The 20,858-nt window shown below is 36.0% G+C and overlaps 1 protein-coding gene across 2 annotated transcripts in view; it reads right to left on the reverse strand.

Moving 5' to 3' along the window:
* Window positions 1–8,814: 8,814 nt before the first annotated feature.
* Window positions 8,815–20,858, reverse strand: part of SCN1A (sodium voltage-gated channel alpha subunit 1) — a 70,219-nt gene continuing 58,175 nt past the window's right edge. For both annotated transcript variants that reach the window (XM_082464863.1, XM_082464862.1), the window contains 5 exons: window positions 19,781–19,834; window positions 18,104–18,241; window positions 16,069–16,173; window positions 14,224–14,494; window positions 8,815–12,067 (listed from right to left, as the gene is read on the reverse strand). In XM_082464863.1, the coding sequence (XP_082320989.1) occupies window positions 10,890–12,067; window positions 14,224–14,494; window positions 16,069–16,173; window positions 18,104–18,241; window positions 19,781–19,834 (1,746 nt within the window). In that variant the 3' untranslated portion in view covers window positions 8,815–10,889. The remainder of the gene's footprint in view (window positions 12,068–14,223; window positions 14,495–16,068; window positions 16,174–18,103; window positions 18,242–19,780; window positions 19,835–20,858) is intronic.

Below are 20,858 nucleotides of genomic sequence, written 5' to 3' on the forward strand. Positions count from 1 at the left end.
GAAAAATAGTGTTTTCATACTAGAATGGACCTTGAAAATTCATGTCTTCCAAACACTTCATTATGTCAATAAGAATCCAGTGTTCAGGAAAGTTAAATGATGAGCTTCAGTGATTATAGTTTTTATAACAATAGTATTTCTGGTCTTCTGGAAGATCAATTAAGAAACAGCAGCTTAGGAAGTTTGAAAGGTTAAGTAAATGTTTTTGATCTAATGTTACAGGTAGTAATAACTCATGAAAAAATATAAACCAAGTTTTAGGAAGAGTTGTCTTTGGGCTTCTTATTTTCTACTGTGTAAATTTTGTAGTCTTGACTTTATTATGATAAACATGTTTTGCTATTGTAATAAAAAATGTAGATAATTCCTATCTTAGAAATAAATATTCCAATCTTCTTCAGTATTTTAAAATAAAAACTTTATTGCTGAATGAGATAGTTTCTGTTAAGTATAATTGTTAAAAGATAATTTGAATTACATTCTTTATTTCTCATTCATAGGATACGTAAAAATTTAACAGCATCAGGTGTCCTGATAGTATTTGCCATACCTCCTCATTTTCATTCTCAAGTAGTCATTGTTTTTGAATACTAATATGATGTCATGCAGCTCCCACCATCTGAAATATGACATTGCTGTACATGCTGATTGTGTTGGGTTCACTGCAAAAAAAAAAAAAAAAAGCATTATTGGCTTTATGGTTGGTCCTAAATTTCAAGATATTGTGAAGGATGTTTTCAATGCAGTTTGCAATCACTCTTCAAGTTGGTAGGTTATTCATTTATTCAACTTTTTAAAAAGTGCAGTGCAGGCACTTTTCTATACCATGTGGGATGGGCGTGGTTCCTCCCCTTGCAGTTGTTATGGTTGTAGAATTATTTGGCCTAGAAGATATGTTGGGAGATGAAAAATTAAAGAGGATCGTATGATGGCCCCTGCTTCAAGGAGAAGCACCTACACTTAATCCAGCTGTCTAAAATAAACATGGAAAATGTAAATACTTTAGACCTAGAAAATCCAGTTTCAAGAATTTATCCAACAGAAATATTCATAGATTTCACAAAAATACAGAAAGAAAGATATTCATTACAGCCTTGCTAGCTATAGAGCAAAACTAGAAAAATCTAAGTGTCCATCAATAAGTGTTTAATTAAATCTACAGAATGGAATGCTACACATTATTTACAAAGAATGAGGTAGATTTATATGTGCCAAATGGAAATATATCTAAGCTATATTAATGGTAAGGTCAAGTGTAGAATGATGTAAAAACGTTTCATTATTTATAATAACAAACAGTATGTTTGCATATGTGTAAAACAATGCCTGGGGACTTCCCTGGTGGCGCAGTAGTTAAGAATCCACCTGCCAATTCAAGGGACACGGGTTCAAGCCCTGGTCTGGAAAGATCCCACATGCCGCAGAGCAACTAAGCCCGTGTGCCACAACTACTGAGCCTGCGCTCTAGAGCCGGCGAGCCACAACTACTGGGCCCGCGTGCCACAACTACTGAAGCCTGCACACCTAGAGCCCGTACTCCGCAACAAGAGAAGCCACTACAATGAGAAGCCTGCACACCACAAGGGAGAGTAGCCTCCGCTCTCTGCAACTAGAGAAAGCCCTCATGCAGCAGTGAAGACCCAACGCAGCCATAAATAAATAAACAAATAAATAAATAAACAAATAAATAAATAAATTTTAAAAAACAGAAACAAAAGGAACAATGCCTGGACAGTTATTCAGGAAATTGCTCTGAGAGGAGAGTGGGATAATAGTATTTTATACCTTTCTGTACTATTTTAGTTTTTTTTCCTTAAATAATAGGTAATATTTTTACAGTCTAACCAAAAAGCAACAGCAAACTTCAATGAAGTTTGCAAAGACCTATGGGTACTTGTCCCATTCCCTATCATAACTTTTTAGTCCTCATGTGAATCATAATATGCCATTTGGGTGTATAAAAGCATTCCACAGCCTTGAAATATTAGAATGGTTATTGGCCTAGAAGTTAATCTTTTCCTCTGTGATTTCTCTTGGTGTTGGTAGTTTAGATCAATAATGACAACCAGTTGTTCAGGTTGTTCTGCACAAAAGTGCCAGCTGAAATCCATTTACTGTATCCTTTGTCCCAGCACAGAGCTGTTTTCCCCAGAGGAGAAAAGGAGACTTTTCCCTAATTTTTACAAAGGTCTATACGAGCTAATTAAGTCCCTGATGTTAGAACTCATTTTCTTTTAGTATATCTAAATCATGTAGGCTGAAGGATAAGCTGTTTTATTCTCTTTATTCAGCCCATATTGCTGGGAAGTCTTTGGTTACATAACAGTATCATACTGAATCAAACTCTGTAACTCAGGGATGATACTTGGTGATGTGCCCGTTCTGACTTTTGAGTATTTTATTAATTAAGTATTATAATCAACTAATGATGAGTTCCTGAAGGCCTTGAACCTTACCAGGCTACCAACCACTAAGCTAGGCTTTCCCAGACTTGCTGATTATAAGACCTTCCTAGGGAGTTTGCTATAGCTTTCTTCTACCTCATTCTAACAGTACAACTCATTAGACATTTTAGACCCTTTTATGGTGATTCTGATTTAATTTGAGATGAGACTTGGAACTGTATTTGTAACTATTGCCCTGGTAGGCTTTTAGAATTAGATGAGTTTTTGTTGTTGCTGTTGTTTTGTTTTGTTTTGTTTTTAATGCTCTAAGATTGAAAGGTAAGAGAGGTTATCTAATAAGCCCAGAGACTTGGAGCTCACCACATTGAAGTTATCTTTGGATTGAGTTGGACATTTAAGGCATAGTCCAGAGAGAATGCCATGGAAATGCCAAGATTTTGGGGTGGGGAAAGAGGAATGGTAGAATAAAATTCTAAGACATACCTGGCTAGTTTTAGACTAAATTTCATGCAGTTAACTGCCTAATGAGTTTTATTTTAGCAAATCATAACATTACAAATTGGAAACCTCTGCTGCATTTGAATGAAGTCCTTCCTCCTATCCTTGTCTCTGAAAGAAATATGTCTACATACTTTAACCATTCTCCATAAATCCTATTATCCACCTCCTTGCATATTTATAAGATCACAATCTTATAGATACTATATTTTGCTCTAGCGTTGCACCTACTGACAATATCCGTCAGCATAACCCAATAGACATTTTTCCTGAGGTAGGGAGAATGGCTGCACTTATGACTAAGGTTGACCAAAGGCGCAATCTGTTTGCCTTTAGAAATGTGTGTTTTCTGTGACTGCAAGAAATACTGCTGAACAAGACTTTTCTTTACCATCCCTGATGAACGATGGACATTAATAATGCAGATAAGAATCAGGCCAAGTGATATTGAAGAGAAAACAAGGTCCAGAATCCCTAATTCCTTTTAGAGGAATAAATTTTAAATGGCAAACTCAGTAGTTCCATCACAGCAAAGAACAAGGTGAGTATTATATAATCTTTAAGTTCTAAAGAGTCAAAAATCAATTTATGGACCTTATACCTTGGAAATATTTATGTATATACATAATTATACATATACCCACACTTATATCTATATCTCTTTATAGGTAACAGAGAGGTAGTATGTTTGCTCTTATGGATGTAATATATGTCCATTTAAATATTTATTACATATATCCAATATTACTATAATATACCAAGGTCAATTTTCATTTGTAACTTTTCTGATGTTTTATTCTTTTATATATCTTGCATATAATGACAGCCCTCTGTTAGAGTATATAAGCAAAGGGCAAAATATCTTAGAGGGATAAATGACTCTTTTAAAAATAGAACTATTTAGAGCAACGCTAAAAATTAACTAATTTGACCTTTTACTAAACACCTAGAAAACACTTTCTCTGTACCAAGTACAGAAGATACAGAAGTATTTAAGGCCAGTTTCTGCCAATCATACACTTTCTGGTGTGTGCGTTCTTGTGGCAAAAATTGGAGAAGGAGGGTGATGAGAGGAAGAAAACTGTATTTTAAACCACTGCTTCATGGCTAAGTGCCCTATAAATGGAATACAGTGGTGATCCTATGTCCTGCTTTAACTAGGAGAGTCCTCATTTATGCCTGTTGCTTTATTATAATTATTAATAGTCTCCTCCTTCACTCTCAAAATTGTCTGGGTGTGAACATATACATCAAAGTCCCATAGAAGTTCACAGGAGAGAAAATTCTCTTCCAGTAATAAGACATAAGAAAAATGTCGCTGAATCCTGAAGGATGGGTTTGATTTCAGAGGTAGAAAGATAGATGAGGAAGTAGTCAGGGCTTATGTCTCATCATTGCTTGCCTGTATTCTTCCAGTAACTTCTCAAATTATGACCCTGCTCTCTGTTTCCTTTTCCTTAAAGTCAGAATCTACTCTAGCATCTTCACTTCTACCTTTACGTCTTTTACAAATGTCTTAATGGTTCTTCATCACCATTATGTTATGTTATGTCATATGTTAAAGCCAAAGAGCCAACATGCACTTAGGGCCCTTCATTATCTGGCCCCTGCTTGCCTCTCTGTCAGAATCAATACCCATTTTTCACTGTAGCCATATTGAACTATTGTGAATGCTCTAAACATGCCATCCTGTTTCTGATTTTCATGTGTGTCTTCGGTCTTCATCATCATCAGGGCAAATACTTATATAGTAATTACCATAGGCTTGGAACTGTTGATCCGAAAGCTCTACTTGTATTAACTCATTTAATCCTCATACAAATTATTATTACCATTTTACAGATGACAAAATTGAGGCAAAGAGGGGCTAAGAAACTTTTCAAAGTTGTTCAGCTAGTAAACAGTATAGTTGATGTTTGAATCCAGGCAATCTGGCTGCAGAATCTATACTTTTGACCACTTTTCTATAATATTTCTGCTGTTTGGACTGCCCTATCCCTCACATTCTTCAAACCCAGATCAGAGTTTACAGTTATAATTGTCCCTGAATCCGCCTGTAGAGTTACTCATTCGTTCCTCTATATATTCTGTAATTTGTACTTACTTCTTTTGCTGAGCCTGAAGAAGGACCCAAACAATAACAGATATTGAGAAAGCAGGTTGACTTCTGGCCAGTTTTGCTGGTGGTTGAGAGGAATAGAATATGGTCAAATCACTTTTGGATGTATGAAGTTGAAGATGATAGGCAAATATGCAAGTATAAAAGACCAACAGAAAGTTGGAATTGCAGCACCAGCTCAACAAAAAGGCTGATGCTGCTGAATAAATCTGTAAGAAGTGGGAAAAAATTAATAAACGGTAAAGGCAAAGAATCTAAAATGTAAGAAGAGACCTAGAAGAGTTTAGTTTTATGGAAGGTAAAGGAAGACGCAATTCAGTGAAGGAGGTGGTGATGACCATCCTCATCCAATTCTAAAAATCTGCCAGGTTATACAGTTCTAATGTCTGAACCTGTTGGTACACACATACAAACATATTAACCTATAAGGTTAAGTAGTGATTGTCTATCCCACTGGTTCCTGGACTCTTGATTTCATGTACCAGTTAAATAAAATGAGAGGACCAACACAGGGTCACCAATTTTTTTTTTTTTTTTGGCCACGTTGGGTCATCGTTGCTGCATGTGGGCTTTCTCTAGTTGCGGTGAGCAGGGGCTACTCTTCTTTGTGGTGCGCGGACTTCTCATTGCGGTGGCTTCTCTTGTTGTGGAGCACAGGCTCTGGGCGCAGGGGCTTCAGTAGTTGTGGCACACGGGCTTAGTTGCTCCTCAGCATGTGGGATCTTCCCGGACCAGGGCTCGAATCCGTGTCCCCTGAACTGGCAGGTGGATTCTTAACCACTGCGCTACCAGGGAAGTCCAGCGTCGCCAATTTTTAATTTGGCCAAATAAAGTATTAAAACAACCCATTATCATTTATTCCCACCATCATTTCAAAAAGAGGATGTTAACATAAAATGCTTTTAGTCTTTGGAATTAAAAAAAAAATAGTCACACTTTTACAATAAAGTTCTTTAAATTGAATATGTTTAGCTTTATAAATATTTGTGACATTATTCTTAATTTCCTAGGTTAACTGCAGGCATATGAAACTCTTGCCATGTGGGTGCTGGTCTGTGGAAATATGTTTGGGGTTATTGATTGACACAATGTTCGTACCCCAACTCATATAGCCAATAAGCCACCTTCTGTTATGATATGGGCAGAATCCCCAGAGTTTAGATCAAAAGGCCCCGATTTAGATCTGTCTAGCTTCAAATACTGAGGTCTTAACCACTAAGCCACAGATCTCTCCTAAAATATTCTCATTTTTAGTACTATAAGGATTATCATGAAGGGCAAGGAATGTAATCATTTGTCTCTTCAGAAAGATGACTTCCAGGGAACAAGAATAGTAGTTAAAATACAGGGTTCTTTGAAGTAATTAGAGCTAGTACACCTAATTTTAAGGGTAGAATCATAAATTCCAGGACACAAAAAACAGGTGATACAATGAATACACACACACACACACACACACACACTTCAATAACACAAGGGCAAAAAAAACCCTTCCCATCCCCAAAGACACACACACATATCTATATCAACCTTTATATACACACATATACACATATAATTTATTTTCCTTTGATCCCATTCAAAAGTCAGTTGCAGACATCATCGCACTCATCCCTAAATATTTTAATGTGCATTTTCCGAGAACAAGGGTATTACCTTTAATTATGTAATAGTCACATTTAGACTTTCTAAAATTAAGGAAATTAATACTTTTATAATGCTAATAATCAACTGTCTATATTCAAATTTAGCCAGTTTTCCCAGTAATATCCATAATTACTACTATTTTCCCAGTCTAGTATTCAATCCAGAATCACACATTGTGTTTAGCTTTCATAGCTCTTCAACTTCAAGCCATTCCTTAGCCTCTTTGTTTTTCATGATATTTTTGAAGAGTTCAGTCCAGTTATTTCACAGAAAGTCCTCAATTTGATTTTCGTTATGATTAAGTTCTGGTTATGCCATTTTGACTGGATACCAAGAAGTGATGTGTCGTCTTCTTCAGTAAAGTTGTTCCCATAATTGATGATGTTATCTTTGAAGGTAGTGTCTGCTAGTTTTCTCCACTGTAAGCTTTCTTATTTTAAAAAAATTTTTAATTAATACAGAATACTTTGAGACAATGTAAATGTCCTATTCCTCATCAAACTTTCACCCATGAGTTTTAGTATTCGTTGATTATTCTTGCATGAATCAGTTGTAATTATGATGGTTGCCAAGTGATAATTGTCTAACTTCATTATTTCTTCTACATTTGTTCGTTAACATTCAACTGTAAGGAAGAGATTTTTCCTTTTCTCCATTTATTTATGTCAGTATATACTTGTGAATTCTTAATTTATTCAATGGATTAAAGCTGTAACTATCATTATTTGCTATGCAAAAATACCAAAATGAATATGGTGATTTATATGATTATGTTTTGTATTTGGAAAGGTACCAGTGAGTACTGGTATGGATGTGGAATACAAAAAAAAATCTGTAGGGATTATCCTATAACCCTTATTTTTGTTGGTTAGAGATGGGAAACTCTTTTCACACACTAGTAAATCAGAATTAGTTGTTGTGGTGTTTTAGGGAGATGATGTCATGAAGAGACAAGGTCAGGAAGTTGAAGGATGGGGAGAAGCACTGTGTGTGACCTCTCCTCTTTCCATCAAGTTCACGTTCCTGTTTCAGGCTTCAAAACTGATGTTGTGCTACTCTGATGACAAGTGAGGGCTTCTCTTTACTCATAAATTTAGATGTTTCTTTAGCTGTCACTTTCACTGTCTGGACCACTGCAGTAACCTCTCCATGGTCTCTGTGAATTCTGTGCTTGACTTCACTGTATTTTCGCCAGTTCCTGTTTATCTACCAAAGCTGGTTAGATTAAGCCTCCAAGCTAACCCAAGGCAAATCTTTGCCTCGTGCCCACTTTCACGAGATATTTAATCACTGTATCATCCAGGCAGGAGACAGATGGCATGCTGAAATGAGGCAACAGAGAATGTTTTTATGAAGGGGCGATTTAAAAAGTTGTCAGCAAGGTAAGGGGAAAATGACAAGGAATAGGGAAGTCCAGCCACAGGTCTTAAGGAACAAGGTGGAGAGTGATGACCGGACCCTCAACAAAGTAGCTCGCATTGTAGGAGGGGGCTATCTGACTGCAAGTATGACTATGTTGATGAATGGAGCACTGCCAACCCAGAGCAACCTAGCAAAGAAGACACTGGGAAATAAACACCCAATTTCACTGTTCTCCCACTGGTGTTTTCCTGATGGTATTTTCCTTCTGGGGCTGCCCACTGGCCAAACCGATTGTGATCTAGAGGGTAAGAGAGCCCACTGATGCAATTTATAAGACCACCCTCACACAGAGCAGGATGGAGGAGCATGAAGAGTGGTTCTGGAGGAGCAAACAAAATACCGGACTCACACATTGCAACTTTTACTATTTTAATACAGTTCTGAGGGATTCTCTTTGTACCTCAAGGGGCCATCCACCATAGCTCCGGTTCCCATATCCTTCTTTTCCTTCTGGAGCCACCAGCTTATGCTCTAGCATCAGTCCTTTCTCCTAACAGAGACCACACCCTACTGCCTGTAGCCCCTGGTAGGTCACTTCCCCCAGTCCCATTCCTACCACAGATTTTCTTGCTGTCAGCACGGGTATACCTCTGTGTGTGTGTGTGTGTGTGTGTGTGTGTGTGTGTGTGTGTGTGTGTGTTTAGCTCCCCTTCTCCCCCAATTTGTACAATAAAAACATCTTCATCTTGTTACACAACACCGTTAACTAAAAGTAACTGGGCAAACAATAAAATAAAAAATGTAATCTTTATTAGTTTTGCACATTTTTAATGTTGGTTAGCATCATTTAGGGTAATAGTAGCATTTTCCAGCATGCAGTTCACGAATACAGTTTAAGTAGTTTTAAGAAAAAGTGTTGCCTATAGTTTGCTTCTGTAAGAAACACAAAATGTCCTGATATAACTGACTACGTAAGTTCACTACTCTCTGTTCTTCCAGAAAAAAAAAAGTTGTGAAACCCACATTATATTTAGAGCAATCTAGAGCGGCATGACTCCAAAGAAATGAAAACATAAACAGAAGTTAGGAAAAAGAGGACAAAAATGAAAAATAAGCACTATCTTCAATCAGTTAATGTAGGAACTATCAAAAATGTAAATAAAAATTTATACCTTTTTCCAATTGCAAAGCATAATTTGGATGTGAGTTGTGAACCTATTTTTGCCCCTTAAAATTATGAAATAATCTAAAAGTAGCAAATGTAATAAAAAAGCAGAAATCTACAACTACCCCATCTTGTTTTCATTTCTTATTTAGCAAATTTCTTCCCTGAAAAAGTACGGTGGACAGAAAGTAAGAAAGTGATTGTGATATCAATCTTAAGATAATTTCCTCTTCATATTTATGTACATAATGCTGAAAAATAAAATAAAAATGACTTTGTACAGTACTTATATTTGCTTATAAAACTCTAAACACATTTTAACAGGTTAAGCAGTGCTTTTTTTTAAAACGTGTCTGTACAGTCAGGCTATACAACATATGTTATCCACTTAAAATTTAAAAATAACCAAAAAGCTGTTAAAGTGCTGCAAACTATTGCTTAATGACTTAAAGAAATGAGATCTGTTGAGCAATTTCTTTGACTTTACCAGTGACATATGGTTTCTCATAAATGAGATTCTGAGCAGTGGGAGAAACCAGATACAGCAGCATGGTAATAGAAACATGCATTCATAGTATCCAAACTATCTATAATGGTACAGAATACATTATGTTACCTGTGTAAAGCTTGCACTCTACATTTCTTGTGGTACATATTTGATGCAATAAATACCGTGCTTAGGTCATTATTTGTTTGCTCAAACGTGCACCACCGGGTAAAATGACTATTTACATAATAAATAGCATTTCATTAACATATACATTGTCAACCTTGCTGAGCTGAAGATGGCTAAACAAAGTGCAGGATTAAGCAGAAATTCATAAAGCGTTCTTTTTGTCAATTCCGTCTTTAGGGGGGAAGCAATACTTATTCAGTTTTTTAAATACAATAAACAGAAACATAACACTTATGACTCCAGACATTTGAGTGAAGTTTTCACCTGCTAAGATTTCATGGGCTATCCCCCCAAAATGATATAGTTGGTCTAGGGGCTGGATTTGACAAGGTCAGCAAAGCACCTCCAATTTTCACCTAATTACCCCTCCCAGAAACATGGATGGAATTTAAGAATTCATTGTTTTCCTCGTGACTTTTTTCATGCATGATCTCTGAGTGTAGCATGCCCTCATGCAAACCACATCTCTGTGCAGATGGGAGGCCGTGCAATTACCATAACCTCTGGTGGCATACCTGTTAGAGAGGCCCTTTAGTCTATTTCCCAACAGAAACCCCGTTTACAAAAATAGTCACATATAATAAACAACATATGGACTAAAAAAAAGATGAATCCACTAACAGATTTTGTAAAAATGTGACAAATGTGGCAGTCGAAATGCAAAGAGTGGATACAATTACTACACTAAAGTGTTTCATGTTAAACAACCCCCGAATTATAGGTTTGCACCCCTTTGAACTGGTCCCTACAGTCTGAGTAGCCATTTTGTCTCTTGTCTTCAGCAGTGTCAGCTGGTAGTGAGAACAGTAATCTCCTGTCAAGGTCATCTCCCCTTTTCACAGAGTCACAGTTTTCCGACAAGGGGTCACTGTCTGATTGTAGGCACTGACCTTAAGTAGATTTGTGTAAAAACAGTCAGTTTGGCATTGACCTCCTAAAGGAGTCCTGTTGACCAGAATACATCACCTTCACAGGCTGTAAACAATTTGTCACCCAGTGATTTTGATTTATTTTTGTTTATTTCCCTTTGGCTTTCTCATCTTTGCCTTCTTGCTCGTGTTTTTCCACGATTGGCTTTGTTACCCGATCGTAGGAGGGTGGACAAGCTGCTGTGGACATGGTCAGATCAGTTTTTTCTGTAACTGAGTTTTCATGTATTCTGTCAATTACCATGTCTTCTTTTATAAGAAGATTAGCCCCACCTTTGATTTTATTTTTGTTATATGTAAATGAGGCTTGCTTTACAGTTCGCTTTAAAAGGTGGCGCCTGTACGCACGCTGAATAATAACAGCAGACACCTCCTCTTGTTTTCGTTTTAAAGTCGTAGTTATTGGCTGATAGGAGACCTTTGATGGGTTGGAAGCCATGAATCGCTCTTCCATCTGTATTCGGAGAGCATCCATCTCTCCACTCTCCCCCAGAACCCGCTTCGTAAAAGCAAATAAGATGTCAAGACAGTGGATCCGGTCCCCACTGACCATGGGCAGATCCATGGCAATGAGCTGGATTTTGTTCGGTTGTGGCAAATTGAGGGGAGGTTCAAGAGCAGCTGCAAACTGAGAGAGTTTTTCAAATTCCATGAACTGGGTGGCATTGGGATCAAACTTCTCCCAAACCTCGTAGAACATTTCAAAGTCATCCTCGCTCAGGGGCTCTGCACTTTCTTCAGTAGCAACACTGAAGTTCTCCAGGATGACAGCAATGTACATGTTCACCACGACCAGAAATGATATGATGATGTAACTGACAAAAAAGAAGATCCCCACAGATGGGTTCCCACAGTCTCCCTTAACTGAGCTGCCAGGGTTAACTTTATTAGGGTCACAATCGGGTGGTTTACTGTTGAGAATAGGTGCTAGCAATCCATCCCAGCCAGCAGAGGTGGTAATCTGGAACAGGCAGATCATGCTGTTGCCAAAGGTCTCAAAGTTGAACATGTCATCAATTCCAGCCTCCCTCTTAACATAGGCGAAGTTGGACATTCCAAAGATGGCGTAGATGAACATGACCAGGAAGAGCAGGAGGCCGATGTTAAACAACGCAGGAAGTGACATCATCAAAGCAAAGAGCAGCGTGCGGATCCCCTTGGCCCCTTTGATCAGACGCAGGATTCGGCCAATCCTGGCAAGACGGATCACTCGGAACAGGGTAGGGGACACAAAATATTTCTCTATCAGCTCAGCCAGAAACATACCTATGGATAAAAGATCAGAGTATCAACCAGTGAAGAAGTTATCCATTAAAATAATATTTAAATTTCTGTTAAGGCTCCCAGGTAAAGTTCAGAGTACTGAAATTCAGTTACTTAATCTTCAATGTTACATACAGACAATACATACATATATTATAGATAAACCTTAATTTCGGCATTCAGCATTAAATTCAACTCAGTATTTGCTGTGGACTAAATTCTGTCCTACCCCCCACACACCCACCCTACCACCAAATTCATACATTACAGCCCTAACCCCCCAAGGTGGTGGTATTTGAAGATAGGGCCTTTGGGAGATAATTAAGTTTAGATGACGTCATAAGGTTGGAACCCTCATGATAGGATTAGTGCCTTTATGAGAAAAGACAATAGAGAGCTTGCTCTCTCTTTCTCCCTGCCACCTGAGGACACAGTGAGAAGACAGCCATCTACCAGCCTGGAAGAGAGCTCTCACCAGAAACCCATCATGTTGGCACCTTGACTTGGACTTCTGGCTTCCAGAACTCTGAGAAAATAAGTTTCTCTTGTTTAAGCCACCCAGTCTGTGGTAATTATTATGGCAGTCCAAGGTGACTATGACAATATTCAGTTCAATAAGAATTTTATAGTATCTTTTGTCTTTGAGGGATATCTATAGACCAGTTTTAGCTTATACAAAATCCCAAGACTGAATCTAAAAAAACAAATTAAAAATTCTCAAGTCCATCTTAAGAGCAGTAGCCAACAGTATACGTACACGTTTATAAGAATCCAATGATTTTTCTCTGAAAATGCCAAATCATATATACCCTCTATTCAGTCCTTCCCCATCTAAAAGTATCTGCAGTTTTTAATGCTGTTTTCATCTCTCCATGAACTTGATGTTTCCCTAAGTTTCTACTATAATATTCATATATATATATATATATATATATATATATATATATATATATATGGTCTGGCACATTTCTAAAACGGTTTAAGCTGATGCTCTTTCTGGTTTCCTGTGTCTGACACTGGTCTCTCAGCTCTCTTCCTTAAAGCTTCTTTCTCCATTTGCCTTTTAAATAATGAAATAGTGATTGAGCTGAAGAGGAGCTCAAGAAATTAAGTACCTTTGAGTTACACTACCTCATTCTGTAAAGAGTAAGTAAGCATGTGTGTGTGTGTGTGTGTGTGTGTGTGTGTGTGTGTATGTATATGAGTGAGAGAGAGGGAAAGAGAGAAAGAGAGGTAAATACAACTAAGTACCCTATCCACAACTAATTACAGCACAGATTACTGTGGGAATCAAAGGCTACATACAACATATGAGTTGGATAGAAGATCAACTTCTTCAGAGCGGGGAATGGCATAAAAATCTGCCCAACGGAGGCGCCCCCTATTGGATCGTAAAATATTGACCCAATCATATTATTATCTGGTTTAGGAAAGAATGAATACTTCAGGCCCACAGGCAGACTTCTTCACTTTACTGGAGCTAGAGTTGTATCTTGAATGAGATGAGCTATTGGTCACGTGACCTGTTTATCATTCCAGGCTTTGAAGTGTATGACTGATGAAATGATGTTCCATGCCACATCACTTCTTTTGTGCATCATTACTATAAATTTCAAGGTAATCTACAAAATATCCCATACCCTGCATTAAAGAACTTACCATCTGCAATTGCTGACATTTTGTTCTTAGCTTTATTCTCTTTTCACTCTATGTTCTTCCTTATTTGCCACCAGCTTCCACTCCTGTATACATGCTAATGACTCTGTGTCTATGTCTCTGATGCACTGTCTCTCCTGAGTACCAGACTAAATTTCTAGTCCTCTCTTCAACAGAACTATTTATATATTGTATAGACTATTCAATCTCAACAAGTCAAAAACATTTCAATCTTAGTTAACAGCACATTTCTGGTTCAAATGAATGAGACTTTGCTATATTGACAAATAATATACCTAGTCTAAAATGGACAGAATAGGATACAATACTCTATGCATAGTAGGAGCCTCATTTTGTAAGAAAGAGAAACACAGCAGTATGAAATACATCAAAATTTTCACAGTGGTTTTCTCTGAGTGGTCAGATGACCTCTAATTGAAACTTGATTAGTCTAACTTTTACTTTTATTGAGCTGAACTTAAGAGACCTGAAATAATTCTTACCTACAATGGAGAGAATGACAACCACAAAATCAAAAATATTCCAGCCTATGGTAAAATAATAATGGCGGAGGGAGACGAGCTTCAGCACACATTCTCCAGTGAACAGCACAATGAACACCAGGTTGATACGTGACAAAATGTTAGTCACATATTCACTCTGATCATCAGTTTCCACCATCATTGTGACCATGTTGAGACAGATGAGAATCATGATGCTTATGTCAAAAACTTGTCTGGTTACGAAGTCAAAGACCATTCCTTGAAATTTGTTCTGTAGAGAATCAGAAATGATTTTAGCAACAGAGGAGTTTTCCTGTACACATTAGTTTCTACATAAGTACTTTCTGCACTAACTGACTGTCTAGTATTATACCTAGGAACCACTGGCCCTGAATTTTGTAAAAGATGGTTTATAGCACATTGTTTTTTAATTTAGTTACCTAAATTGCTATTTACCAAAATGTATTCCACAGAATAACAATCCCTTGTCAAAAGGGGATTTCTGATAAGAAACACTGCATACTATACACTTCTCTGAGAGGCACAAAATGTGTGTTGATGTATTAAAATTATGAGACGTTAAGAAACCTGCTTAATTTTGTTATACCAGAATTTCCCATGATCAGTTGGACCATGAAGCAGTTTCAAAATATAGTATCTATTAACATTCCACTTGCCTTATTCTCAAAGAATTGTTAGAGGGAACTTGTCATTTTCATGACACACCTATAACATTATGCATTTAAAGTCCATGTGTGGCAATACTGATGCTCTTCCACCAACCAGTCTTTGCTGACATTGTCACACACAGAATGCTGAGTCTACACAGGGATAATCAGGCCAGAATGACATTCCTTATGGTCTGATGTCACAAATTCATGTCTCTTGTCACTGATCCATAGATCTGCTCCCTGGTTCTGCCACTGTCATTCACTACAGGCTATTGTCTGGCCCATTTTCCTAGGCCACTGAGGAACTTTGAGGACATCGTCTATCTTACATTTTTCCTACAGATAGTTGACTCATTTTTACTTCCAGTGTTAAGGCTTAACAGAGGACAGTATATGTTTTTCATCATTCTCAAGAAGGCAAGTTTTGGCTAGCACAATATGAATATGAATGTTCACTAGCATTTTATTCCCTAAAGCACCCCAGGAGTTGTTTTAACCTCACAGATCATCATCATAAAAATCAGTACAATGTGGGATAAGGCTCCTCCATTTCACGGCAGTTGTTTCATTGGTTCATCATGGAAACATGACATTTGGTTATTTATCATCATGAATTGTACTTATTGACTCTGACTTCTGTAGACATTAGTAATTTCTAACTTTATAGCCTTATATATGAATATTAGATACTAGAAGTCTTTCCTTCTCCAAAACACCTGGTACCTCTAATGAAAAATAAAATGGAAGTAAGGTGTTATTTCACTCAACAATTCATCAACTTGTTAATCTATCAGAAAACTGCATGTTTTTTAACCCCATCCAAGATTACTCTTCTCTCTAATATTACTTGGCAATTATTCTTGAGTTATATGATCAAATTCCTTGTACATATCACACTGCCTATGTGTCCTTTGCCATTTTGTTTGGATTCTAGTTGTGTAATTCTAAATGCCTTGAAGATAAGGGTGCATTTTCTGTTTCTTCTTTTTCCTTTTGGTCTCTCCCTTTAAAAAATCATTTTTACCATTACCATAAAAGGTATGAATTAATGATGCTCTAAAAGTGGGAGAAATCTTTGCTGCTGGAAATGTTAGCTTCTATCTCTTCTGTGAGAAAACCCATGAAAGTTTTTGTTTTTGTATTTTTTTCCCCCATATCATTTGGTATTTCTTACCCCTGGTCGAGGTATAGGCTTTTGAGGCTTTTTTGATCCTAATTTTTTCATTGCATTATAGTATTTCTTCTGTTCTTCTGTCATAAAGATGTCTTGACCTCCAAAGTATAGAAAAGAAAAATCGAAACTGGTTAAAACTGTGTCCCTCTGTACATAGTTTTTTAATGTTAAACTTAAAATAGGAAAGGGGCAATTAAAAAAGGAAATGCAAAATTCAACCAATTAGCATAATTATGCCTGGGATTTTAAATTTGAAAAATTAAAACTAGTTTTTAGATACTATAGTCTTATTTATTTCTCACAATCATACAAAATTGACTTTATTATTTTCACTATTATTTTATGGAGGAAAAATTCCCAGAATCTGAGAGGTTAAGTATTTTACCCAAGACCGTAAACTCAGGAAGTAGTACAATTTGGTTCACTGAGACACTAAATACGTGGTTCCGTTCACTACACACACTGCCTTTCAGAAGTTAAAGACAATGATTTTCTTATTCATATGTAGCAAAGAGTTAGAGTAGGTATATTGCATGATGGTTTAGAGTTACTCATAAAAAGCCACTTTCACTCTGCCAAGAATTGGAGCAAAAGGATAGAAAGGAAACTGGCCAAATCGGTAGATGACTTAGGGGAAAAGTCAGAGGTCATATGTATGGCAGGTATGTGATATGATAGGCCAGTAGGTACAGAGGATTAGAACTCAGGCTAATAAGTGAAACGAAATAGCTTGATAATGGTAACAGAGTAATATCAGTAATAATAAAGGGGGCTAAGGGACACAAATGTTCCATAAGTGAAAGAGTCTCATACAATGAAAGCACTCATATAATACGAAAACAGACTGAGCAAGTGAGGTGAAGGATCAGTACACAAAGGAAGAAAAATAAATGGCAATAAAAAGGCCTCGAAAACATATTCAAACCTACTAGTCATAAAAGACATGAAAATTAAAATTAAATGCATTTTTACTTTTCAAATATCAAGTACCAAAAAACAGAGAGAATGTTTGATGCCAGTGAAACAGCAGTGACCTGAGCACATCCATACGCTATTATTGGGAGTATGAGTGGGCATGTTATCTGGGGAAAGCAAAACACTTTACTCTGGGAATTTATCTTAAAGAAATCATTAAAGGCTCAAATTTTTTTGGCACAAAGACTTTTGACCAGGCACTATTTAAATTATTAAAGATTAGAAACAACCTAAATCATTAATCTATTGGAAAATGGTTAAGAAAATTATGATAATATATATATGAAGACTTAACAAAATGGGAAAATACTTATGTTAAGTCAAAAAAAATTTATAATTATAGATCAAATAATTTCAGTAACAAGGATATGTGTAGAAAAAGTCTGAACAGAAAAACATAAAATGTGAATAGTGGTTACTCCTGAGTAATGATATTTCTTCACTTTCTGTGTTTTTGATAACATGCATATATAACTGGGATGATAAAATGGGCTTCATAAGTGATAATAATTAATAAAGAACTGTTCAATTCAAGGCTGGAACTGATAGTTTGTAATTAACATCAGGGAGAATGAAGTGGGAATACATAAAATGAGCCAAAAAAGAATATAAAAATGTGAAAAGAAACACTAGAAGAAGCTTACCTCTCATGCCTAATTTACTGCAAAGATTTTAAACGTTTTTGCTGGAAAATATATTTCAAGGAGGGAAGTTGTAAAGATAAAACAACAGGTTGACTCTGGGAAACAGGTATATGCCTGGGTTCTCTTCTAGTTCTTTTTTTAATTACTTTTCAAAAGAGAAAATGTGGTACCTGAGTATTTTTTCTTTAAAGAGGAGAGAGATTTTGTGAACCTATGCACAGGAGAATGGAATACAGTCATTCTTGGCTTTTTATACCATTAAAGATATGGGCAGTGAATGGCAGAGGGGGAGGATGCAAAAATAGATTTTAATATATAATCCCATTTGGTTTCTGAGTTAAAGTACTCATTTGGTGTTGAAAACCCTTCAAATAATTTATTATCTCAGTGGGAGAGAAAATATTAGAAATACTTATCTTCTTCTTTTGCTGGTTGAAATTATCTATGATGACACCAATAAACAGGTTCAAGGTGAAGAAGGACCCAAAGATGATGAAAATAACAAAGTAAAGATACATGTATAGACTTTCCTCATACTTAGGCTGGAGTTCCACCTACAAAAGGAGAATATTTTGTAAGATATTACAATACATTTGATGCTGGTAGTCACTGGTGTTTTTCATGAGAATAGAAAAGAAAGTTTCTAGTAACACTTAAGCAGTACTTTTCTTTATTTCCTCTAAATCAGCTACCTCTAAAAAAAAAAATCTCTGAAATTAGCCTTTAGGATAATTTTTTATGTGAAAAACAGAGTGTTCTCATGTGAAAAATACAGTATGATGATTTTGAAATGTATTTTTTTCTAACTATAAATACAACTAATATCTTGCCATTTGGACAGTAGTGTACTAAATTTGGGGATTTTTTAAGGTATTGTATTTTAATAATTTAAAAATTAATAGTGAAAAAAATTTTACATCAGTAAATATGCATAGACTATGTTTAGAAATAATCATTCCTGATGCATGAATTTATTTAGCAAACAAGAATTGAGTTACTTATTTCGATGTTTGGCATCCTGCCTATAACATTATAACATTCATTGAATTTTTCAGATTGAGTAGACATAACTGGACATGCCATCTGCTAAATCCTCAACTGATAATTTAATCTCTAGATTGTACTCATAATAAATAAGCATTTGAGCTTTTACTTAGCACTTAGTAAAGAGGTAAAGGAGTCACTATAGATAGTGCCCTAATAGATTCATGTCCTCCTAAAGATAACAGAGTTAAAAACCAACCAAACACACAAAACAAAAATAATAAGTAACAAAGTGAAATAACTCATCTCTGGAGGATATCAGGAAAGCACTCAACATAAAACTAAAGCCACTTATGGGAAATGCACATCAAGAAAGATAAAAGTGTGCTTATCAGATCAGTTTAAAGATTACAGGGGCAAAGTTCATTCTTCATGATTATAGAAGATGGGACTTCAGAATGGAAAGATAAAGAGAAAATACTAAATTTTACAAATTTTGAAGAGCAGAGTTGGAATGAGCATAGATTTCAATTCTCTTCTTGAAGCCTGAAAAAGACTACTATAGGAGAAATCAAAAAAGTAGGTCTTAGGTGATAGAAACTTAAAGGAAACTGTTGATCACAGAAATGATAACAGTATCTGTAAAGGTTCCAGTAAATTTATGGATGCTATAATCATATAAAAGAATGGATTTTAAAGTGACTATTACAGAAATCTAAGGCTACCTAGGCAACATCCCTAACTTGTCTAATATGGAGGGTAAACTACTGATAGTAACCATGTATTTCTTCATATTTGCTCCAGCATGCCAAAATTATTATTGATTATATAATTGGTAGATAAAAAGGAAACAAAATAGAAAAATAGTTAATAGACGGATATTTGTTAGTTATGAAATATACTCATGTGTTACTTTAGCTTGACTTCCATTTTGATATATCTTACTAAGATCTTTCTGATAAATACTACTATACTTGAGTATTAACTTGAGTCATACTTTTCCCTTTTTAAAAATTCATTGTAGAATCATTCCATTTAGCTGCTATGCTCTGTTAATTTTAGTGCCTAATCAATATTGTGAAAAGACTTAGGATGTAAAGAATACTTACATTTCTGGAATCAACTGCTGCATACATTATAGTCATCCATCCCTTAAATGTGGCCTATTAAAAAGGACATGCATGTTTTACTTTGGAGTAAAAATAATTCAGACCTGATGTTTAATAAATATTCTTCCTGATATATTTCTTTAAAAGGAACATTTTTAAAAGACATCTCAAAACAAATTTTACATGGATTTTGGACCAACAATATCTCAGTAAGTCTCTTCATTTCTAGACCATATAATAAACAGAATGGTCATTTGATATATCTTCCTGCTTGATAACCAACTCACAAATACTTCTCAGTTCTTTAGAGTTAATGGAATCATGCAATATAAAGTGCTATCAAGATTTGGTGGAATACTTTTAGAAAGCTTTACAAATGCCAACACATTTGTCAATGTTTGTAGCAGCAAAACAACTACAACTTAGATCTGACGATCATCCACTAAACTCTATCTACAAGGTGATCAAAGCGACTGAAATTTTATGATTTCTCTTGATTGTAACTCTCTAAGGATCATACAGGTATACAAAAAGTCAGTTGCAACTAACATTTTAAGAATTTTAAAGCATAACATCTAGAAATAATCCTATATTCCACTTTCTTCTCTGTAATTTTTTAAAAATAATACTCCTTGTTTTTTTTTTTTTTCTGTTCGTTTGTTTTGTTTTGTTTTTTGGGGGTTTTTTTGGCCATGCCTTGTGGCATGTGGGATCTTAGTTCCCCAACCAGGGACTGAACCCTCGCCACCTGCGTTGGAAGCGTGGAGTCTTAACCACTGGACCGTCAGGGAGTCCCTCTTCTCTGTAATTTTTGATGAGAGTGAGTTAATTTGGGTAAGAAAAGTGAAAAAGAGTACACTTGGCATTCCAAGTGTCATAACTTACAGTAATTTGTTACTTGCCCTAGGACATGAATTTTGAGCCCTATGGGCCTGAGAGGATTATTCCTTAGTGAGCAAGTCTAGCAAAAAGCTTTCAGCATCTGTATCTCAACACATCTTTGTTTTTATAACACTAACACTTGTGAAGTGGTAGATGTCATGGGAAGAAAGCCAAGTAAGGGTGCTTGTGATGGCAG

The sequence above is a fragment of the Balaenoptera physalus genome, assembly GCF_965194825.1.
Source record: "Balaenoptera physalus genome assembly, chromosome: 6".
Taxonomy (NCBI): domain Eukaryota; kingdom Metazoa; phylum Chordata; class Mammalia; order Artiodactyla; family Balaenopteridae; genus Balaenoptera; species Balaenoptera physalus.